This window comes from Terrapene carolina, unplaced genomic scaffold (genome assembly GCF_002925995.2).
Source record: "Terrapene carolina triunguis isolate 2854851 unplaced genomic scaffold, T_m_triunguis-2.0 Scaffold112, whole genome shotgun sequence".
NCBI lineage: Eukaryota > Metazoa > Chordata > Testudines > Emydidae > Terrapene > Terrapene triunguis.
The window spans coordinates 21,660,014-21,679,003 of NW_020664463.1; the positions used below are offsets into that span (position 1 = coordinate 21,660,014).

The following is an 18,990-nucleotide window of genomic DNA, read 5'->3' on the forward strand; positions in this document are numbered from 1 at the left end:
TGTACTGGCTGGCCTGGTGGTCCGGTCCCAGGATAGGGATGTGAGTTCCATCTATAGCCCCACCGCAGTTTGGGAATCCCATCGCGGCAAAGCCATCTATGATGGCCTGCGCGTTTCCCAGGGTCACTACCTTTGAGAGCAGTACCTCAACGATTGCGTTGGCTACTTGCATCACAACAACCCCCACGGTAGATTTGCCCACGCCAAAGTGGTTCGCGACTGACCAGTAGCTGTCTGGCATTGCAAGCTTCCAGAGAGCTATGGCTACTCGCTTCTGGACAGTCAGGGCTGCTCGCATCCAGGTGTCATTGCGCTTCAGGGCAGGGGACAGCAACTCACAAAGTTCCAGGAAAGTCCCCTTCCGCATGCGAAAGTTTCGCAGCCACTGTGATTCATCCCAGACCTGCAGCACTATGCGGTCCAACCAGTCTGTGCTTGTTTCCCGGGCCCAGAATCGCCATTCCACAACATCCACATGACCCATTGTCACCGTGATGTCCTCGGCGCGGGGTCCCGTGCTTTCTGACAGGCCTGTGCTACTCTCAGACTTCAGGCCCTCACCGCGGTGCCGTAGCCTCCTCGCCCGATTTATCTGCATCTGCCTCTGGGAAAGGTGGATGATAAGCTGCGAGGCGTTGACAACGGACACAACTGCAGCGATGGTCGCAGCGGGCTCCATGCTCGCAGTGCTGTGGCGTCCGCGCTGTCACTGACCAGAAAAGTGCGCGAACTGATTTCCCGCCGGCGCTTTCAGGGAGGGAGGGAGGGCGGTAGTGACGGACGGATGACGACAGTTACCCAAAAGCACCCTCGACACATTTTTTTACCCAGAAGGCATTGGCGGCTCGACCCAGAATTCCAATGGGCAGCGGGGACTGCGGGAACTGTGGGATAGCTGCCCACAGTGCACCGCTTCCAATGTCGACGCTTTCCCCGTTAGTGTGGACTCACAAAGTCGAATTACTGTCCTTAGTGTGGACACACACGTTCGACTTTGCAATATCGATTCCACATATTCGATTTAAGTGAAATCGAACTACTCTCGTAGTGTAGACATACCCTGTGTGATCTGGGGCATCCTTCTCCCACATGCAGGTGAAAGAGAGCAGCATGATGGAGATTGTGGTTCTCAATCTTGTCCTTGCTCCATTAACCAATTTTAGTTTTTCTTCTTTTGAAACAGTTAGGTTTCAGACACAATTAGGCAGTGAAATTCCCCCAGGAGCTTGCTCTGAACTTCAGCTCTGCACACACAGCTTCATCAGTGTCTTCTTGGTGATTGTAGACAGGCCACTGGGACAAATGGGAGGAGACTCTAGAACATGTGGATGGAAGAGCCTTCTGCACACTTTCAGCCTAACCACATTCTGCCCTGCCTTCAGTCTTTTTAATTCATCGGGTGTGCAGCGTGGAGGGATTTCCAATCACCATAATTTAAAATACTGATCATTCCACTTAACCTTTCACTCCGTCTTTGTTTCCTTTTCTTATTTATGCCTCTCCACTGTCAGCTGTCCTGTCCATTCTGCACAAGTATTTTTTGTCTGCCTGAGATACAGCATCATGCTAATAGGCAGCTAGAGCAAAGAAGCAGGAAGTGGAACTCCAGGATTCTATTCCCGCCTCTGTGTGCCCTGCAGCTCGCACCACCCAGGCCTCAGACTGTGGAGTCGAGACACATCCCTGTGCCTCCGTTCGCTCAGTAAGATGGGGATAATAGCTCCCAACGGTATCTTAGGGCCCATTAGGGTCGTTACTTCAGTGGATTTTGGATCAGCCTTCAAAGCACAATTAGTTACTTTGAGATGCAGATATGAAAGGCACAGTGTAAGTGAAAAGTAGTAGTAGTATTATCCCCTTTTAGCTGAGTCTAGTATGCACGTGTGTTCTTAGCATGTTATTGCACATGCTGCCCCCGGTCCATACATGTATTTATTAACCTCTATCATTAGTCTTTCAGGGTTTACGTATTTATGATTTGGAGAGTATTTGCTCAATTTGAAATTTACATGATTTGTTTCCCCGATCTGAAAATCCAGCTTGTTGTTCTGGCTCTGAAGCCATCTCCAATAATAAAGATCCTGCAATCAGAATACAGCTGCTAATCATGCTGCTGAGGGAGAGTAGGCTCTGCAGGACTCAAGGTACTAAAAATGTCTGTCAGTATAGAAGCCAGTGTGAATCATGGACAAAGAAGGTACCATTTTACAGCTGAATCCTACAAATACCTACCTCTGGGCATAGACCAACACAATCAGAAGTGACTAGTGCTTTTGCAAGCTTCAGTATTTGGGTTCGATTACATGATGCGTGGGCAACACCCAAAATCACTAGTTACTTCTGAAAATCTTGACCTTAGGTACTTAGGAGGCTAATTCTCATTGAAACTCAATGGGACTTAGACTCAAGTCCCTAAGGGTATGTCTATGCTGCAATTAAAAACCCGCAGCTGGCCTGTGCCAACTGACTCGGGCTCATGGGGCTCAGGCAAAGGGTCTGATTAACCTCGCAGGGTCCTAGAGCTTGGTCTCTAGCCCGAGCCGAAATGTCGACCCCGCAATTAAACAGCCCCTTAGCCTGAGCCTCACAAGCTCAAGTCAGCTGGCATTTGCCAGCCACAGGTTTTTAATTGCAGTGTAGACATACCCTAGGTCACTTTTAAAAATGGAACTTTGATTTGACGCGTTTGAGATTTTTACCTTGTATATGTACCTTCTTTATGATCTCTTTGGGCTCATCAGGTATTAGTTGGACTGAACATGTTTTTGCTGCACTTTTGTGTATTGTTTCCTGTAAATACAGCACTCTACTAATGCTCCTATGTTTTGGATTTACTTTCATTTTTAGGAATTAGTCCTGTTTACATAGGAGTGCATTTGGGATCTGTTCCGGTATGACCACCTGTGTGCTTGTTTCTTCCTATTTATCGCAATATAACTCATCCACTCATTTTCAGCTTTAATGGGTGCTTCCCTTCCTGCTATGCACTGGAGGCAAAAAAAAAAAATCAGTGCCATTCACCTGCTTACTCCGTTATACTAAGGCAAACTTCATTTTCTCCCACTTTCCTAGGTGATAACTAGAGCTGTGCAAAAGTAGAGGTGAGGTGCGGTGCTTTGGTTTAAAAATTTCACCATTTTCGTTTCAGGCAATTTCGTGTCACTGAAAATTCATTTCTCTGCAAAATATTGAGCGTCTGGTTTGCACACTCAGAAATTTCAGCAGCCGTGGAATAGTAGCGGTCTGATTTTTTCTTTTGTACATTGTAAGTGGGGAAAGAGGGCAGGAAAGACAGAGTGAAATATATGGCGCTATTACTGCTGACTCTCCCATCTCCCTTCTCTCTGCCCCAAGTTTCTTCTGTCAAAGCTGACCCAGCGATGCTCATCCGTAAATAGCCAGTTGTTTGACCCCTGGGCCACATGCCTGTTGAGATTTAGAGCTAGATTGTCACTTCATGACCTGCAGTATATTGTTCTGCTGCTCCACAAGCAACCTGGGGAAAAGTGTGACTCAAAGAGTCATAATCTGTCTCCCAGACTCCCCTCTGCTTCCGGGAAGAAAGAAATTGCATCAGGCCTATACTTGGCATGCTGGCCAGCTACACAGGCAAGCACATTAGCATTAGAGCCAAAGCTATGTACAGTCCCCAGCCCCTCTTACCCACCGATGCAGGGTGAGAGGTAGCCATTCTGTGAAGTTTGATTGCCCTCTCTTGCTTCCATTAGTGCTATGGGTAGTCCACACAAATACACTCTCCCCCCTTTACTTGCTTGTATAGCCATTGAGCCCTTAGCAGTTGTGTTCTGTGTCCATTGAGAACAGCAATAAATCAAGTGCTATCTATGATTCTATGATTCTATCGTTTGGGGAGGGGGGGGGTTACCAACTTTTCATTTAAGCAAGAGGGCCATGAAGTGTTTACAATGGAATTTATGCCAAGCAGGGACTAGATCAGAAGAGGTGAGCTTACCTCCGGAGCAGGCGGAGTAAAAGAGCAGTCAGCCTTTAGATGCGGAAGTGTATTCACAATTGCACATACAGAAGAGCATCTGCAGCAGCAACAGCAGCAAATCCGGCCTGTTCCTTACCAGGACGCCATAATGTTCTCATGTCTTAGGCCGGGCACATGCACAGTGAGAGGTGTGACTAAAACAAAAGAATACATTCACGTAGTGGCAAAGTTACAGACCTTCTGATCTGATTTGCAACCAAGCTCACTTTTCAGTGTTGAAAATGTGCAGGCAAAGTATTACTGAATGTGTCCTGTGCGCTCAATTATACACTGCACTGAGCATATGCTCTACTTACATACTGGGGTGAGATGCATAGCTTAAGTTCCCCGTATACACACTGGTTGTTAGTGTTGGCCACCATTTCCCACTGCTTCACTGTGAACCACAAAAACAGTCTTTTTCTCCATTAAATAAGTCTCACTCTACTTCTAGCAAGTTCTTTAAAAAAAAAAACTGTAAATTGGTAATGTTTCTCATTTCTTGTTTCAAATATTTTGCAGCGCTCTAGTTATATGGGAAAGTCATAGTCTAGATCTTATTCCAATTCAGTTCAACCACCTCACTCTTGCCCTCCAGTGGCTTATCATCCAGAAATGGGAATGGATAGCAAACCAGGGAGTTTTCAGGAGCTCTTCTGATTTGTCACGCATCATGGATAAGGTCTTTCACAGCTTGATATCTGCTACCAGGCACTCTGCACACCTATGGCTTTTCTAATCCAATCAACAAACAAGTGTTCAAACTGATAAGAATGAACAACAGGCAAGGAAGCATACAAAGCACAATCAAACTCAATAGGACCTTTACTTATCCCTTAGTTTTGCCTCCACCAAAGTCTAAATAAAGGCTTAATGCCTTGTATAATACAGCATCACTCTACTTCTGCCTTTCTGTTGTTGACCTCTCAAAGTTCAAGCTCACATCCAAAATCAGGGCTGTAGACTGTAAGAGGACCTGCCTCCTTCTATCACTGATATGCATGTTTCTTTTATTCTGCATGTCTAACAATCGTTTAGGAGGATGGTGCATTCCATGCTGTTGTAATTCTCATAAAGTTTTAATATTCATTTTATAAGGTTACACTTTGTCCCCACAAAACACTTGGTTTGCAGCAGATGATGTTTTCTCATGCTTTGCTTTCCAGCTGCCTAAATACAGCGCTAGTCTATTAATCTGGAAGAGTTCTTTCGTGTGGAAGAAACAAGCTCTATGCTCGTTTGATACCAAAGCTGAATGTGAATGCACTTGTGTGGTATTTTTTATGAATCAACCATAGCTCTCTTTTCCAAGGACAGTTGCTGCTTTAATGGTGCATGCACTATGGTCCCTCAGTATAGTCCATTGATGTTAATAGGAGTCCTTCCATCAACTACGATGGGCTTCAAATGAGGCCTATATACCTATCTCACCTATAGCAGGCATTGCAGCCATGAAAGTGGCACTAAATAGGCCCAGTGAGGGGTGGAAAAATAGGTTCTATCCAGACAACTTGCAAGAAAGACAGTACTTGATTTCATGAATCTCAACATTGTCTAGCTTCTGCTCACATAGGGAATTATTTTCCTGATATTAAATAAAATGTAATTGATGTTTAATTTTTATTTTTCAAATGGCAGAAAGAAGCCAAAGGTTGTATCTTGGGTAGTCAAATGAGAGAAAACTCCAAGGCAGTTTAGGTTCCCACTGTTCTCTCCGAGGAGTAGTTTACCTACAGAGAAAGCAGTAGGATTTAAGAAAATAATATTGTACAGCTTCAAAAACCCAGTTACAGTAGAGCAGTCGTTCTCAAACTTTTATACGGGTGACCCCTTTCACATAGCAAGCCTCTGAGTGTGACCCCCCTTATAAACTAAAAACACTTTTAAATATATTTAACACCATTATAAATGCTGGAGGCAAAGCGGGGTTTGGGGCGGAGGCTGACAGCTCGCGACCCCCATGTAATAACCTTGTGACCCCCTGAAGGGTCCCAACCCCCAGTTTGAGAACCCCTGCAGTAGAGCCTTGCTCATGTGTGCTAATGACTGCACTGTTGTGAATAACTGATTGTGCAAATTAGAACCAGCCTCTCTGATACCCTTACTCACATTGAGTAGCAGCTTACTGCTCAAGCAGTCCCATTGAAGTCAATTCAATGATTCGTGTGCTTAAAGTTAAGCATGTGTTCAAGTGCTTTGTTGGATGGGAACCTTTGTGTGGTTCTGCTGTACTGCAAATGAATTTGTATTGATTTTGAAGACCGAATGATTTAAACTATAGAAACAGCTGCTCACTATTTTAATTTCCTTATTTTATCATCAGAAGATGAAAACTTTTGACAATCTCGCTGTTTCCAAACATACAGATATGTGAAGGAAAAGCCCAAATTGCTACTTTCCTGTGGTCAGCTCCAATTCTTGTCATGAGGACACTAGAGATTGTGTCATGTGCTAATTTGGAATGAATAGGGGGCAGCTAGTTCAATCCTTTGACATTACTGTACTGAGCTCATCTGTTCAAGCCAGTCTAACTTGTTTTCCTGACTGTTTTTGTTTATGGTGTACTAGCTGCTTGGTGCAGGCCTGACCGCCTGTTTTAACTATGTTCTCTATAAGGAAGAGGAAGAAGATGCGTATTCTGTAATGTGACTGGTTAGCCTTCTTTACCCTTACTATGGTATGGTGTGTATGGTATTCTTTTAAATGCATGCCTGGGAATGCTCTTGTGGCTTGTGACCATCTTGCATGATTCTTTTTGTTTTTCTTGGGTGTTTGGTAAAAGGCTGTCAGCTCTTTCTGCACAGCACAACCTTACTGAAAGGCGGGCTTGCAATGGCTTTGCATGAGATTTGCCTGCCTTTGTGGAGTTGTGTAAGAGCAAATAAGCACTAAGGATGATTAAATGTTTGTAAAACATAACATAAGGCCTAATCTTGCAAACCCACCCTTCCAAGACCAACCCTTACATGGGCAGTTCCACTGAAGTCAATGGGTCTACAGTGGCTCCCTTTTACTTTTTAATGGCTTTTGTGGCTAACTCACAGTACAGCAATGTTAGTAGAATTCTCCAAGTAGTCCTTTTGCTATAGGGAATACGGCAGTAAAGTTACCTAATTGCAAAGGCCAAGAGCTTAGCAGGATTCCAAAAAAGGATTGGCTGTTTATACAGATAATGAGAAGAACCACAGTTACATTAGATAGGATAAAATAAATTACAAGGGATATAAACCTTCGTGCTTAGAAATTTTCCCTATGGGCTGGTTATTCCTTAATTGTCCTTTACAGAGTTTCTTGTATCTTCCTTGGAATTACTGTCAGCGACAGAATATTGGGCTAGATGTACCACTGGTCTTATTTTGTCTGGCAGTTCATATGGGAGAAATCCTGATCCCATTGAAGTCAGCGTCAAAGCACCCATTAACTTCAGTGGGGTCTGGATACAACCTTATGTTCGCACAAATGTTTAAGGCCACTGTACTCTTTTAAGTAAGGATTACTCATTGCAGGATCAGGCCCTAAACAAAGACAAAATCTCTTCAATTACCAGCAATTACCCCATCTCTTTGCTGTATCCACCTGTTGTCTCTCATCATAGATGTAGATTATGAGCTTTTATATGTGTGTGTACCGGGCCTAGCCCAATGGCCCCTGCTCCTTCACTGGAGCATGTAGATGCCATTGCAATACAAATAATAACAAAGCCATGGCACCAGCAGTAATCAGTTGTGTGCCATTTTTCAACCCAGTGGCGAGTGGAGCCATCTCTGATTGCCAGGACTGGACCTCAGTCTGAAATCTCTCCTGCAACAAACAGGTCTTTTTGTTATTTCTGTTTAGAGCCGAGCCTCTGTGTGGAATCCAGCAGCACTTTCAGGTTTGTGGACCTGATTTTCATATACACGAAGGCTGCTCTACAGCGCAGAGAGACCTTGAAGGGGGAGTAAATGACATTTACACTCACTCTAAGGCTCTTTTCCACTCCTACAGCTGTATAAAGTGGCTTTGGTGTAAATGAGAATCTGGCCCACTGTGTTTACTGTGCACTGTCAAACTAGTAATAAGCTGTCTTGTCTGTGAGTTGGTTGTAGAGCTTTTGCAGCTCCCTCTCTTGCTCTGACAGGCCCCCCTTGTCATGGAACTGGAAAACAAGCACCTGCTTCAGCTTCATGGAGACGTTCTGTTTAAATGACCTGCCAAGAGAGTCTGACTGCAATTAAGTCAAGATGTGACCCAGTGCATCAAAGCCTTATTAGTAGAAGCAGCTGAGGCAGAAAATGGACGTGACAGCAGATCCACATGCACTGCACGCACATTCAGAGGGCGAATGCCCTGCTTTAGCAAATGAGCAAACTCGATGAGATTCTCTAGCATTCAAGATGAAATTTGCCCCAGAGCAGAGGCAGCCACTTCAGGGCCCCCACATCACTGAAGTGCTGCATAATGGAGTAGAGATCTGGGCCACATGCAGTGGGACTAATGGAGTCCTGTTGGGAAGGGGGGGACTGGGAGGGTGAGCCATGCCAGAGGAGCAGACCATGCTCAGCACAGTGCTCATCGCTGCAGGGTCCACCTGCGCTGGGCAGGAAGGGGTGAGGCATGGGCTGGCCAGAAAGTCCCATCCAGTTCAGGTCCTCTGGTCCTTTGCCCCACAGAGGACTGCATAAGGCCCAATGGTGGTTACCATGACTGAAGCAACTTTTGTGGATCATCTCCTCAACTGCCCCATAGTTTGGGGAAGAATATTCTTCCCCTCCCCCCCCCAACACCCCAAATCTGCCCTATGCCTGGCCTAGCTGCAGAGAATAGGTGCTGGGACATGGATTTGTGCTTTAGCACCAAATCCCATTCTCGAAGTCAATGAAAATTTGTCATCGATGTCAGCAGGATCAGGATTTGGCCCCATGGGTTTAAGAGGTGGGTGTGGCCTGGCCTGGGTCCTCTGCATTGGGCTGACTTACAGCTCAGAAACGCAGTAAAGCATAAAATATCATTTGCACCTTTGCTTGTTTGCCAAGCTCCAAGACCAAGGGTACATCTACACTTACCGGAGGGTCCGGCGGCAGGCAATCGATGTTCTGGGATCGACTTATCACGTCTAGTGAAGACGCGATAAAATCGATCTCTGATCGCTCTGCCGTCGACTCCGGAAATCCACCGCGGCAAGAGGCGGCAGCGGAGTCGACGGCAGCGCGGCAGCGGTCGACTTTCCCCCGTCCTCACAGCCAGGTAAGTCGACCTAAAATACGCAACTTCAGCTACGGTATTCACGTAGCTGAAGTTGCGTATCTTAGGTTGACCCCCCGCTGTAGTGTAGACCTAGCCCAAGATTCTGTGTCTTCTTTCCTCTGAATGACGTTCCAGCTACCTAACGTAGCTCTGGTTAGGCTTCTGTATATGTTCTGTCTAAGCACAGGCAAGATCTTGATTTGAAACAGTCGGGATTTTTTTGCCTAATCTCTGCAGTTCTTCATTAATCTACATGTCTGGAGATATCCAGAGTTCTGACAATATGGTCAGTGGTCAAGGAACAATCAGATTGTTCTTAAATTAAATTAGACTGGTTTGGGGGGTGGTTAAATCCTTTTCAACTTTGGAAATACTCCTCTTTTCAACTAATTTTGCCTGGCAGCATGAAAAGTCTCAGTCATCCAAGAAGTAAGCAGTAGGGTCAGGGGGGTGAAAAGGAGAAAGCCAGAGGAGCGCATACAAGTCGTGAAAATATATTTTCATTACCAAGTGTCAGCACGGGAACTATAAATAGAATGGTGATGTTAACATTCTGGAGCATGGAAAAATAGCTGCCAGAAATTAACCTACTGTAACAAACAAGACAAAGGTAAGAAAAAAACAGCTGAGGAGATGGATGCAAAGGACTCCAGTCAGGACACAGATGCTGTCTTTGAGAGATCTGTCGACATGGCTCTCCTTGACAGGGTCTGATCCCGCAAGCCTCTCCCTACTCCCCCAACACCAATGGAAATCATATGTTGAGGGACGAGGATTAGGTGGCTGGTGCTTCTCTTGTCCCACTTGGAAAGGAAATAGCTGACATGCTGATGTGTTGGGGGCAGGACAGCACCTATGTTTTGTGCAAAGTAGGACAGGCAGGACACCATCCAGCCTCATCCTACCTGTGACTGGACGCCTAACCTCTGTACACCAACAATATTCCCCCAGTTGCCAAGCAATGGCAAAGGCTGATCCAATGCAGAGTGCAGTGAGCAAAGTATAGGGGGAAGAGCAGGTCTCCAGCACAATGTGTCAGGCCCGAGTGCAGATGGATGGGAAGAAGCTGAGACGGGAACAGAGGTCTAAGAGTGCTGGGAAAGCAGATGGTCAGTGAATCTGGTCTGAGATGCTGAGCTCTGTTAGCCCTAATGCTGCCCCCCACTAAAGTCAATGGGGAAACTCACAGTGGCAGCAGGATTAGACTTATTGACTTCAGTGGGGGTGGTAGCATCAGAGCCTCCCAGGATGTGCTTGGCACCTCGCAAGGGTGCATCTCAACAAGCAGTACCTTTACCAGAACCATTAATTGTCTGGTAGCAGGAAGAAGGGCCCCTGAATGTGCAGTGAGCTTGGGCCTAAAGTCCACCCCTGTGGTGGGCTTAGAAATCAGGCATCATAAGAGCTTGTGGTGTCCTGTATAAGGAATCTTTGTTGTTGACGTTTTAGAGTTCTGTTTGTCAATACGGTATTAATGGAAAAATAAAATCCATATCTGACTGAATGGAAATTTGATTACTATCCAAATAAAAAGGCCTTTTAAAAAATTTTATTTTGGTTCCATGAAATTGGATTAGCTCTGCTAATGTGCATTAGTGTTTTCCATCCACTACTGACGTGGTACAATAATTTATTTTTGTTTTGTTTTAAACACAGAGCTGTGGGATGATTTTTACCTGCTGTCTACACAGAAGAATTAAAATGGACTCTTACTGAAGACTAAAAGTCTCCGCTCTCTTTGCCTTAATGCACAATCTAGAGAAACAACATTTCAACGTGTATCAGTATTACCTGTGCATGCTTAATGGACCATATTTATAGCCTCCTTCTCTGTTCATGTTGATATGCCTTAAATCGAGATGAATTTTAGCAAGTTCACTGCCTGAAACACTTTCCAATCCACCTTGAAATAATTCTTAACTGAGAAGAGAAAAAAATATTTTCTATTGTTTTTTGGTACAAGATTTTTTTTAAAAAAAAAAAGCGTTACTACTCTTATGCAGTATGATTTGTAAGGACATTCTTTTGTAGCTCCACAATCTGTATTGTTCAGTAACAGTGCATCTGCTGCATATTCATCCCAGATTTTCTTAGTTTAACAGAAATATCTTCCTGACTATAGGATATTTTAACTTGAGCAACTAGCTTTATTTTTTTAAATGAAGGGATTTTTTATATTTCATAACTATGTCAACTTTTTGCTGTTTAGTATTTTTTTTCAATCTGTGTCTGTCTCCCCCTCCCTCCAGGTCCAATTGACGCTGCACTGCAGTCACAGCACCTTTTGTATCAGATAGAGGGTAACAGACTGGCCCTGCTGCCAGAGCTGCACCAGGAATAGCCCAGCAGGGGGTACTGTATGAGTAGACTGGATGCATTTCAGCTAGATTTGATTTAGAACAGTGGTTCTCAAACTGTGGGTCAGGACCCCAGAGTGGGTCATGACCTCGTTTTAATGGGGTCACCAGGGCTGGCTTAGACTTTCTGGGGCTTGGGGCCAAAGCCTGAGGTGGGGTCGAAGCCTGGGTGGTGGGGCTCAGGTTACAGGACCCCTGCCTGGGGCTGAAGCCCTTGGTATTTGGCTTTGGCCCTCCCACCTGGGGTGGTGGGGCTCGGGCTTCGGCCCCCCACCTGGGGTCATGTAGTAATGTTTGTTATCAGAAGGGGATCGTGGTGCAATGAAGTTTGAAAACCCCTGATTTAGAAGTATGTTTAATTATAATTTAGGGCCTCTGGGAAGATTGTGAGTAGGAGGCAACAGTGGGAGAGTATCCGCGTTTGCATTGCTCTTGTTGCTGTTCCATATTTATCTGAAGTGCCTCCGTTAGGACTTTTAGCTTTACTGCTTTATTGCAGACTACCAGCACAAACCTAACTGATAAAAGAGGAGATTTTGTGCCTAGCTTAGGGATCCTGATTCAGAGGAGAAAAATCTCTTTTTAAAAAGATTTTGAAATGCTACACTACATCATTCAACTGTTTTCTGTCATCAGAATAAGATGCATTATATTAACTCCACTTAGGTATAAGGGTTATTTTGCTAATGAGCCCTACAGTTACTAAGAACAAATAAAAAGAAATAGCATTAAAAACAAATCTGAATTGCTGTCACTTTGCTGTGATTGCCAAATTGCTCAGAAACCACTTTGACGAGCACAGGATGGATAAATGATTAGATAGGTGGAATGGGTGCCTAGATGGAACAGATGGCTAGACAGAATGGATAGATGGATGGCTAGATAGAATGGATGGCTAGAGGTGTAACCAATTTTCTTTCCGATTGTCTCTTTCAAGACAGTGAAATTCTTTCAGTAACAAATGATTCTGCTGCCACATAGTTAGTTCTTGATTACGCAATTGCAAAATAGAAGGAAACCCCCACTTCTTTATATATAATAAAAAAAAACCACTTGTAATTTTATGAAAGATTCAACAGTTTTGCAAAATACAAGTGAACCCAAAGTAGATACAGTTTCACAAATTACACTTGGGTATGTTACTCAACACTTGATTACTATTACTTAAATACGTGTAAGAACGGTCATTTTTCTATTGCCAGTGATACCTCTGAGACTTGTTTTAAGATAAACTGTAAGAAAAGATACTTTATGGAAGGACAATTCTCTATATGTTGTTTTGTGTGTAATAATAATGATTTTCAGATTCTCATAGCCTTGTATGCCTCTGTAATACAGTCATTCTGGCTAGCTATATTCTATGGACCCGCCACTTCACTGAGGCTATGTCTACACCTCAAATTAGTTCAATACAACTTACGTCGCTCAGGGGTGCGAATAAGCCACACCCCTGAGCGACATAATTTACACCGACCTAAATGCTGGTGTAGACAGCACTATGTCAACAGGAGAGCTTCTCCTGCCGACATAGCTACCACCTCTCAAGGTGGCAGGAGTTATTAAGCTGATGGGAGAGCTCTCTCCTATCGGCTTAGAGCGTCTTTACCAGAAGCACTACAGCAGCACAGCTGCATCAATACAGCTGTGCCCCTGTAAATGATGTAGTGTAGGCATAGCCCAAGTTACGTTTGGTGTCTTTTAAATCACAGGCTGTCTCTTTAACTCAGCTTGTCAGGTTTTTACCAGCAATTGTTTGCTAGTTACCACCTCCTTGTTTTACAGTTTAACACCAGTAAGTTTCTGTTTGAGGCTAGGACTGCCAAACAGCACAGGTGAGGGAAAGGCAGGAGGCAATGCATGCATTTGAGGTAAAGGGTCGTTTATGACTTGGTGAGCCTGTGTGTGCACCTCCATCCACAATGAGCTGAATAGTCCCTATTACTTTTATTTTTAACCTGCTTGAGATAAAACTCTATTGATACAACCCATTACTTTATCTGAGCGTACTATTTTTGTATTATTTGTATTACCATAGGGCCTAAACACTCTAGTCATGGACCAGAACCCCATTATGCTAGGCACAATACAAATGCAGAACAAACAAACAAAATCCTATCCCTGCCCAAAGAGCTTACAATGTAAGTATTAGACAAGAGATAACAGGTAGAGAAAGACTAATGGGGGAGTACAAGGACACAATGAGACAATGCTGGTCAGCATGATAGGAAGTGATCTCAGCATACCTGCAGCCTAAACTGTTGTGAAGTTTCTTATAGTCATCTCAGCAAAGGAGAGATTTAAGGAGGGTTTTGAAGGAGGGGGAGGAGGTAGCTCGGTGGAGCGCCTCCAAAGCATGAGAGGCAGCATGGGAGAAAGCACAAAGGTGCTTCTTCAAAAATTTAGCAAGTGGGCGATTGAGGCTGGTATCCTGGGCTGAATGGCGGTGGGAGTCAACATCTTGATACTGACTGAGAAATGATAGGAAGGGCTAGGCTGAGAAGGCGTATGTTTGTTGCAATGGTAAGTAGAACCTGTTAGTTTTCTTTTATAGCAGTGCAAACAGCTACTCAAGCAGCCTTCCTCTATGTCGTAGGCTACTGTCCATGTTATCCATGCTAAATAATGTGACAGCTGCAAAGGAAGGGCTAACGAAAGGAGACATAATAGGGTGACAGATTCCAGGGCTTTTCTGCTGCATTATCTTGATTCAGATGCTTGGACCCTACATATCTCTGTCAAGGTGTTTTAACTGAGTCACTCTCTCCATTCAAGAAATATAAGATGGGTTGGAGCCTCTCCCTGAGATAGAAGAAACGAGTGGATGGGACAGAGGAGATCTGCAGGACAAACCCCAAGAACAGCCAGTTTGGGGATGAAAGCAGCATAGACTGAAGTGTGTTTTTCACTGATATTTGTTACCATAAAGTTACATTCCAGGAAGGAGGTAAGACTCAGATCTGGGAACTGACATCATGTGGGCAGACTGTCAATTGTAGGATTGAGGCCTAAATTTGAACTTTATAAAATGTTAGTATACTCTGTCCAGGCCAAATTGTGAACATCACCTGCTTACAGACAGCAACAAGCTTTTCTGTTGATAAAGTAACTTTTGTGTAAAGGTGTTTTAGAATTCATCAGGATATTAACTGACTGCTTTAAAAAAAATTCAAAGTGAGTGGCTTTCATTTTGTGTTAAAGTCTCGCTAGCTCTCAAAAAGGTACTGCACAATCGAAAGTACAGCTGGAGAGGATATTAAACAATATAAAGAACTAAGCCTCAAACTTGTATACAGTCTAAAGCAGTGGACACAAATATGCCTTCCAGTCAGACATAAAATGTAGTGGAGGAAAAGCACTTTTGCCCTATTGTACTTTTATGATATACACATTATCAACTTGTTTGGAATTGTAATGTAAACAGTCAATCAGTTAGAATAACGTAAAAATGCTGCATTAAGTTAATAGCAGAGTCCAGAACTCCAGTATAACAGCTGTTACGCCAACTTTTGCCTTGTCAGACAACCCCAATGTATCTCACAGTGCCTATTTCTTGCCGTATTTGACTGATTGTTATGCTGTTCTATGTGGTACTATAATCTTTCAGTGAATAAAGGCATAGAACGTAAATCAGAACTAAGTCCCATGAGCACATTTTATTTCATTTCAGTGAAATAGAAATTGTTTTTTTAGTCCCTGGATGGTAAAAATTTCCCTTATCAAAAAGCCTATGGAATTTTATCTAATAGAAATTATATCCCTGCTATTGTATGGCTCTTCACTCTATTAAAATCAGTAGGTTAGTACAGCAATTTCTAAAGAATTCTAATGGTTTCATCTCTGTTAAATGCTAAAGGACTTCAAGGGTTGAGAACATGGTCTGGTGGATTGGGCATTGGACTGGCAGATGGGAAAATCTCAGGTTTGCCACCAATTCACTATGCAGTGTTGAGCATGTCACGTCTCTGTGCCTCAGTTTCCCCTCTCTGGGAAATGGGGATAGTGCTAATTACTCACCAGAGTACAGTATTTTGAAAACTATCAATTAAAAAGCAGCTAACTATTATTAACAAATAGATTTTTTTTCTGTGCTGATTGTACTGTAAGTAAAGCAAGAGTGTGTGCCTATACTAGTTGCAGGCAGGGTGTCTGATGTTGTAACATATGCTATTCCTCATTTCTCTGCCTAAGCACTTTCTCATTTTGTGGGGACACTACCAGCCCTAAGTAGATTTATGGCACATCTGTTCCAGTGCAGTCTCATTTTGTTTCCTTGACTAGAAACAATCTGCTATTTGACATGGTGATGGAGATGCTAAGACAGATCCATGGAGACATATCACTTTGACAGATGTGTGGGCAAAAGAAATCACTACACACTTTGATTTTTATGGTGCTGCTATTGCTTCTTAGTTAGTTTGTGTTTTTAAAATATAGTTTTGCATTTCCATTCTTTCATTCAAAACTTATAGGTCAAAATATTCAAGTGTAGGTTCCTAAAGTTAGGCTCGTAAATATATTTTTAGCTATCTATTAAAAGTGACTTGATTTCCAGATGTGCCAAAAACCTTTAAAAAAAAAGGCTTCTTATTTAGGTGACACTGTATATGGAATTTAGGTTTGTGATTTGGGGCACCTCAATTTGAAAAATGTTGGTCATGGTACATGGGGACAATTGGTTGGGCTTAACGAACCAATTCTAGTCCTGCCTGTTCCCTTCCCTGAGGGATATCCTTCAAGTCCCCTTTTCTTTAGTGCTGCACCTTTCATTTATTTGTCTGGGATGCACAGCTCTTCAGTGTGAGACACTAGCAACGCTGAAACCTAGTAGAATAAAATCAGCTAGGGTCCCTTTGCATTGACTTTGAGTTTAAGGCAGGAATAGTCTCCCAGTGTGCGGAAGGCAGAGCTGTCCCATCAACCAGAATTTAAGCTCTCCCTCATTGGGTTCAGTGACCAGATTTCCCCCAGATAATATCAAAGTGGCCTACATTGTGTTTCATAGTGATTTTTCAAGAAAGTTCCAATCCTAACGGACTGCAGCTTAAGAGCCTTACCACCAAAACTTTTGTCGTTTCATCTTTTTGGTGCTACTGCTGCAAATCATTTCTCTCAACACCCCAATTTTCTGCCCAGTTAAGTCCATACTATTTTTTACCAGCAGCATCTATTTAAAAAACAAGGCTTATCCAAAATACACTGGGTAATTTGTCAAGACAGCGGTGATGGCTTTGTGATGAGGAAATATTAGTGACTGCATGGTGACTGGCAGCTCAGTGTTTTATCAGGAGTGGAAACTGCCTCCTCCAGCAATAAAAGAAGAATAAAGGAGATAAATGGGGTTTAACTGTGAAGTGAAACAAAAAAATTCATGTGAGACAGGAAAGTGAGCATCAGCTTATGATTGTGATTGAAGCAGCTTGTTACTATTAGAGACCACAGACTAGCTGATGGCCATAGTCTGGCCATTTGTTCACTGCAAAGAACCAGTTGCCATGATGCCCAGGACCATGGTGACATTCTCAGCCATGGATAAGCTGGCTCCTGGTCTCCAGGTTGTCTTTGAGCTCACCACAGAGGGTTTGGATACCATCCTAGTGGAGCCTGTGCTTCTATGCCTGTCTTCCAGCTTGGTGAGCCCCAGGAAACACAACCATAATTGCTGTGCACTGGTAGAAGGTGAAGAGCATGCGCCTCTCTCACAGCTGCCTCAGGGATGTAGAACTCCCCAATCTCCCTTCGTCCCTAACCCAACCCGCCTTCCTGTGGCCAGCTAGTCTCCTGCTTCCTTCTTCCATCCAAACCCTGCCTGTGTCCCTTCTCTAGCTCCCCAACCCACTGGGAGCCTGACACATATTGCCTATCATTAAGCTTCCCCTTCTCCCATCCATCCTGTCCTATCTCTGTCAGGGTGACTGGAGGTCTTCCTGTCCCAGCTGCTGCCTCTTTTGTTCCTGTGCTGCATGCTGGGTTCACCTCCAATTGTGCCTTATGCATTAGGCATCTCCTGATCATGCCAAAATCCAAGGTGCCCAGGTCTAGCCAAGCGCTGTTCTCCCCCACCCGTCCATACTGAAAGTCCCACTTTGTCCCTTGGACCCACCCACAGTGCTCAGAATTTGGGTGCAGCTAATGCTGGTTTCATAGAGGTCCTGCATATGCTATCACACCATTCCCACATCTGAAAGTCACTTATGCACCTACCTTCCCCTTAGGCACTAGAGCAGGTGCACATAAAGTTCTTTAGGTGCCTGTTGGACTGGAGTCTCACACTTACACCAGTTTTACACCCATGCAACGTTTTGACATATGGGTCCTGGGTCTCTTCTCACTTACACTGCTATAATCTAATGGTAGCACCACTGTAATCAGTGGACTTGCTCTTGATTTACATGGGTGTGAGGGGACAATTAGCCTCAAACTGGTTTTTTACTAGATATGGTTAAAATAAATAGGGACTTTTTGAGCAGATGTTCATGAAACATGTATCCCCCCCCAAATATTTGAAATTCATGAGTTTTCAGTTCACTACTTCTCTGATTCTAATTTTCAGAGGTACTCAACATTGCCTGCTCTGACCAATAGTTGGAATTGTTTGTGCTCTGCAACTTTGAAAAATCAGGCTCTTGGGATGAAGTCCTGACCCCACCTAAACAAAACTCCTATTGACTTCAGTAGGGCCAGGATTCAGCCTCGGTGTCTGAAGTTGGACACCCAGAACTGGAGGCACCCAGGGTTAGAAGACTGGGCCTTAACTTGTCTGCGCCTCAGTTTTTCCGTCTATAAAATGGGGCTAATGATATTTACCCACCTTTACATAATGCTTTGAAATCTAGGGATGAAAAGTGCTATGTAGCAGCTAAGCATTGCTGCGCAGCTTCAGTATTCACTGGGTATCATTTTTGCTCAAATACCTCCTGGCATCTCCCAGGCAACTCATAATGCTATTATAGGCAATAAAATGCTCCTCATCAGGCCAGAACTTGTGCTTCTAGTATTACCCACTAAGGTTCCAAGAAAAGCACATTGTGAATGTCTTCCTTACACACCAGTGTGTAGGCTGTGCCAGGGGGCACTAGATCCTATTTACATCTTTCACAGTAATCACTGGTTTCTATGATTTCAAGAAAAGGTCAATTTTTAAAAAAATGTTTCCCTTCCTTACCTCAGTTGTGCTCAATGTATTTCTGCTCCAGGACAGTCTGGTTCCCATCGAAACTACAGTCAGTTCAAAAAGTTTCTAGATGCTATTACACATTTCTGGTGTGGAGTACAGTGTATGTCCATCAACTGTACTTTTATTTGCATGGCTGGCATTTGCTTAAAGGCACTAAGCCAGCCTTAAGTACAAAAATTATCCATGCATTCCTAAGTGTATGAGTTTTCTTGGAGTAAACGTGCACTCCAGTTGTCATA

General features: G+C 43.7%; 1 protein-coding gene across 4 annotated transcripts in view; it reads left to right on the forward strand.

Moving 5' to 3' along the window:
• TSPAN11 (tetraspanin 11) overlaps positions 1 to 15,210 on the forward strand; it is a 163,516-nt gene extending 148,306 nt beyond the window's left edge. For 2 of the 4 annotated variants that reach the window (XM_026652298.1, XM_026652299.1), the window contains one exon: positions 10,877 to 11,682. In XM_026652298.1, coding sequence (XP_026508083.1) covers positions 10,877 to 10,936 — 60 coding nt within the window. In that variant the 3' untranslated portion in view covers positions 10,937 to 11,682. Of the gene's footprint in view, positions 1 to 10,876; positions 11,683 to 14,349 lie in introns of those variants that run through there. The other 2 variants (XR_003369812.2, XM_026652300.2) reach the window with 2 other exon arrangements.
• The last annotated feature ends 3,780 nt before the right edge of the window (positions 15,211 to 18,990 follow it).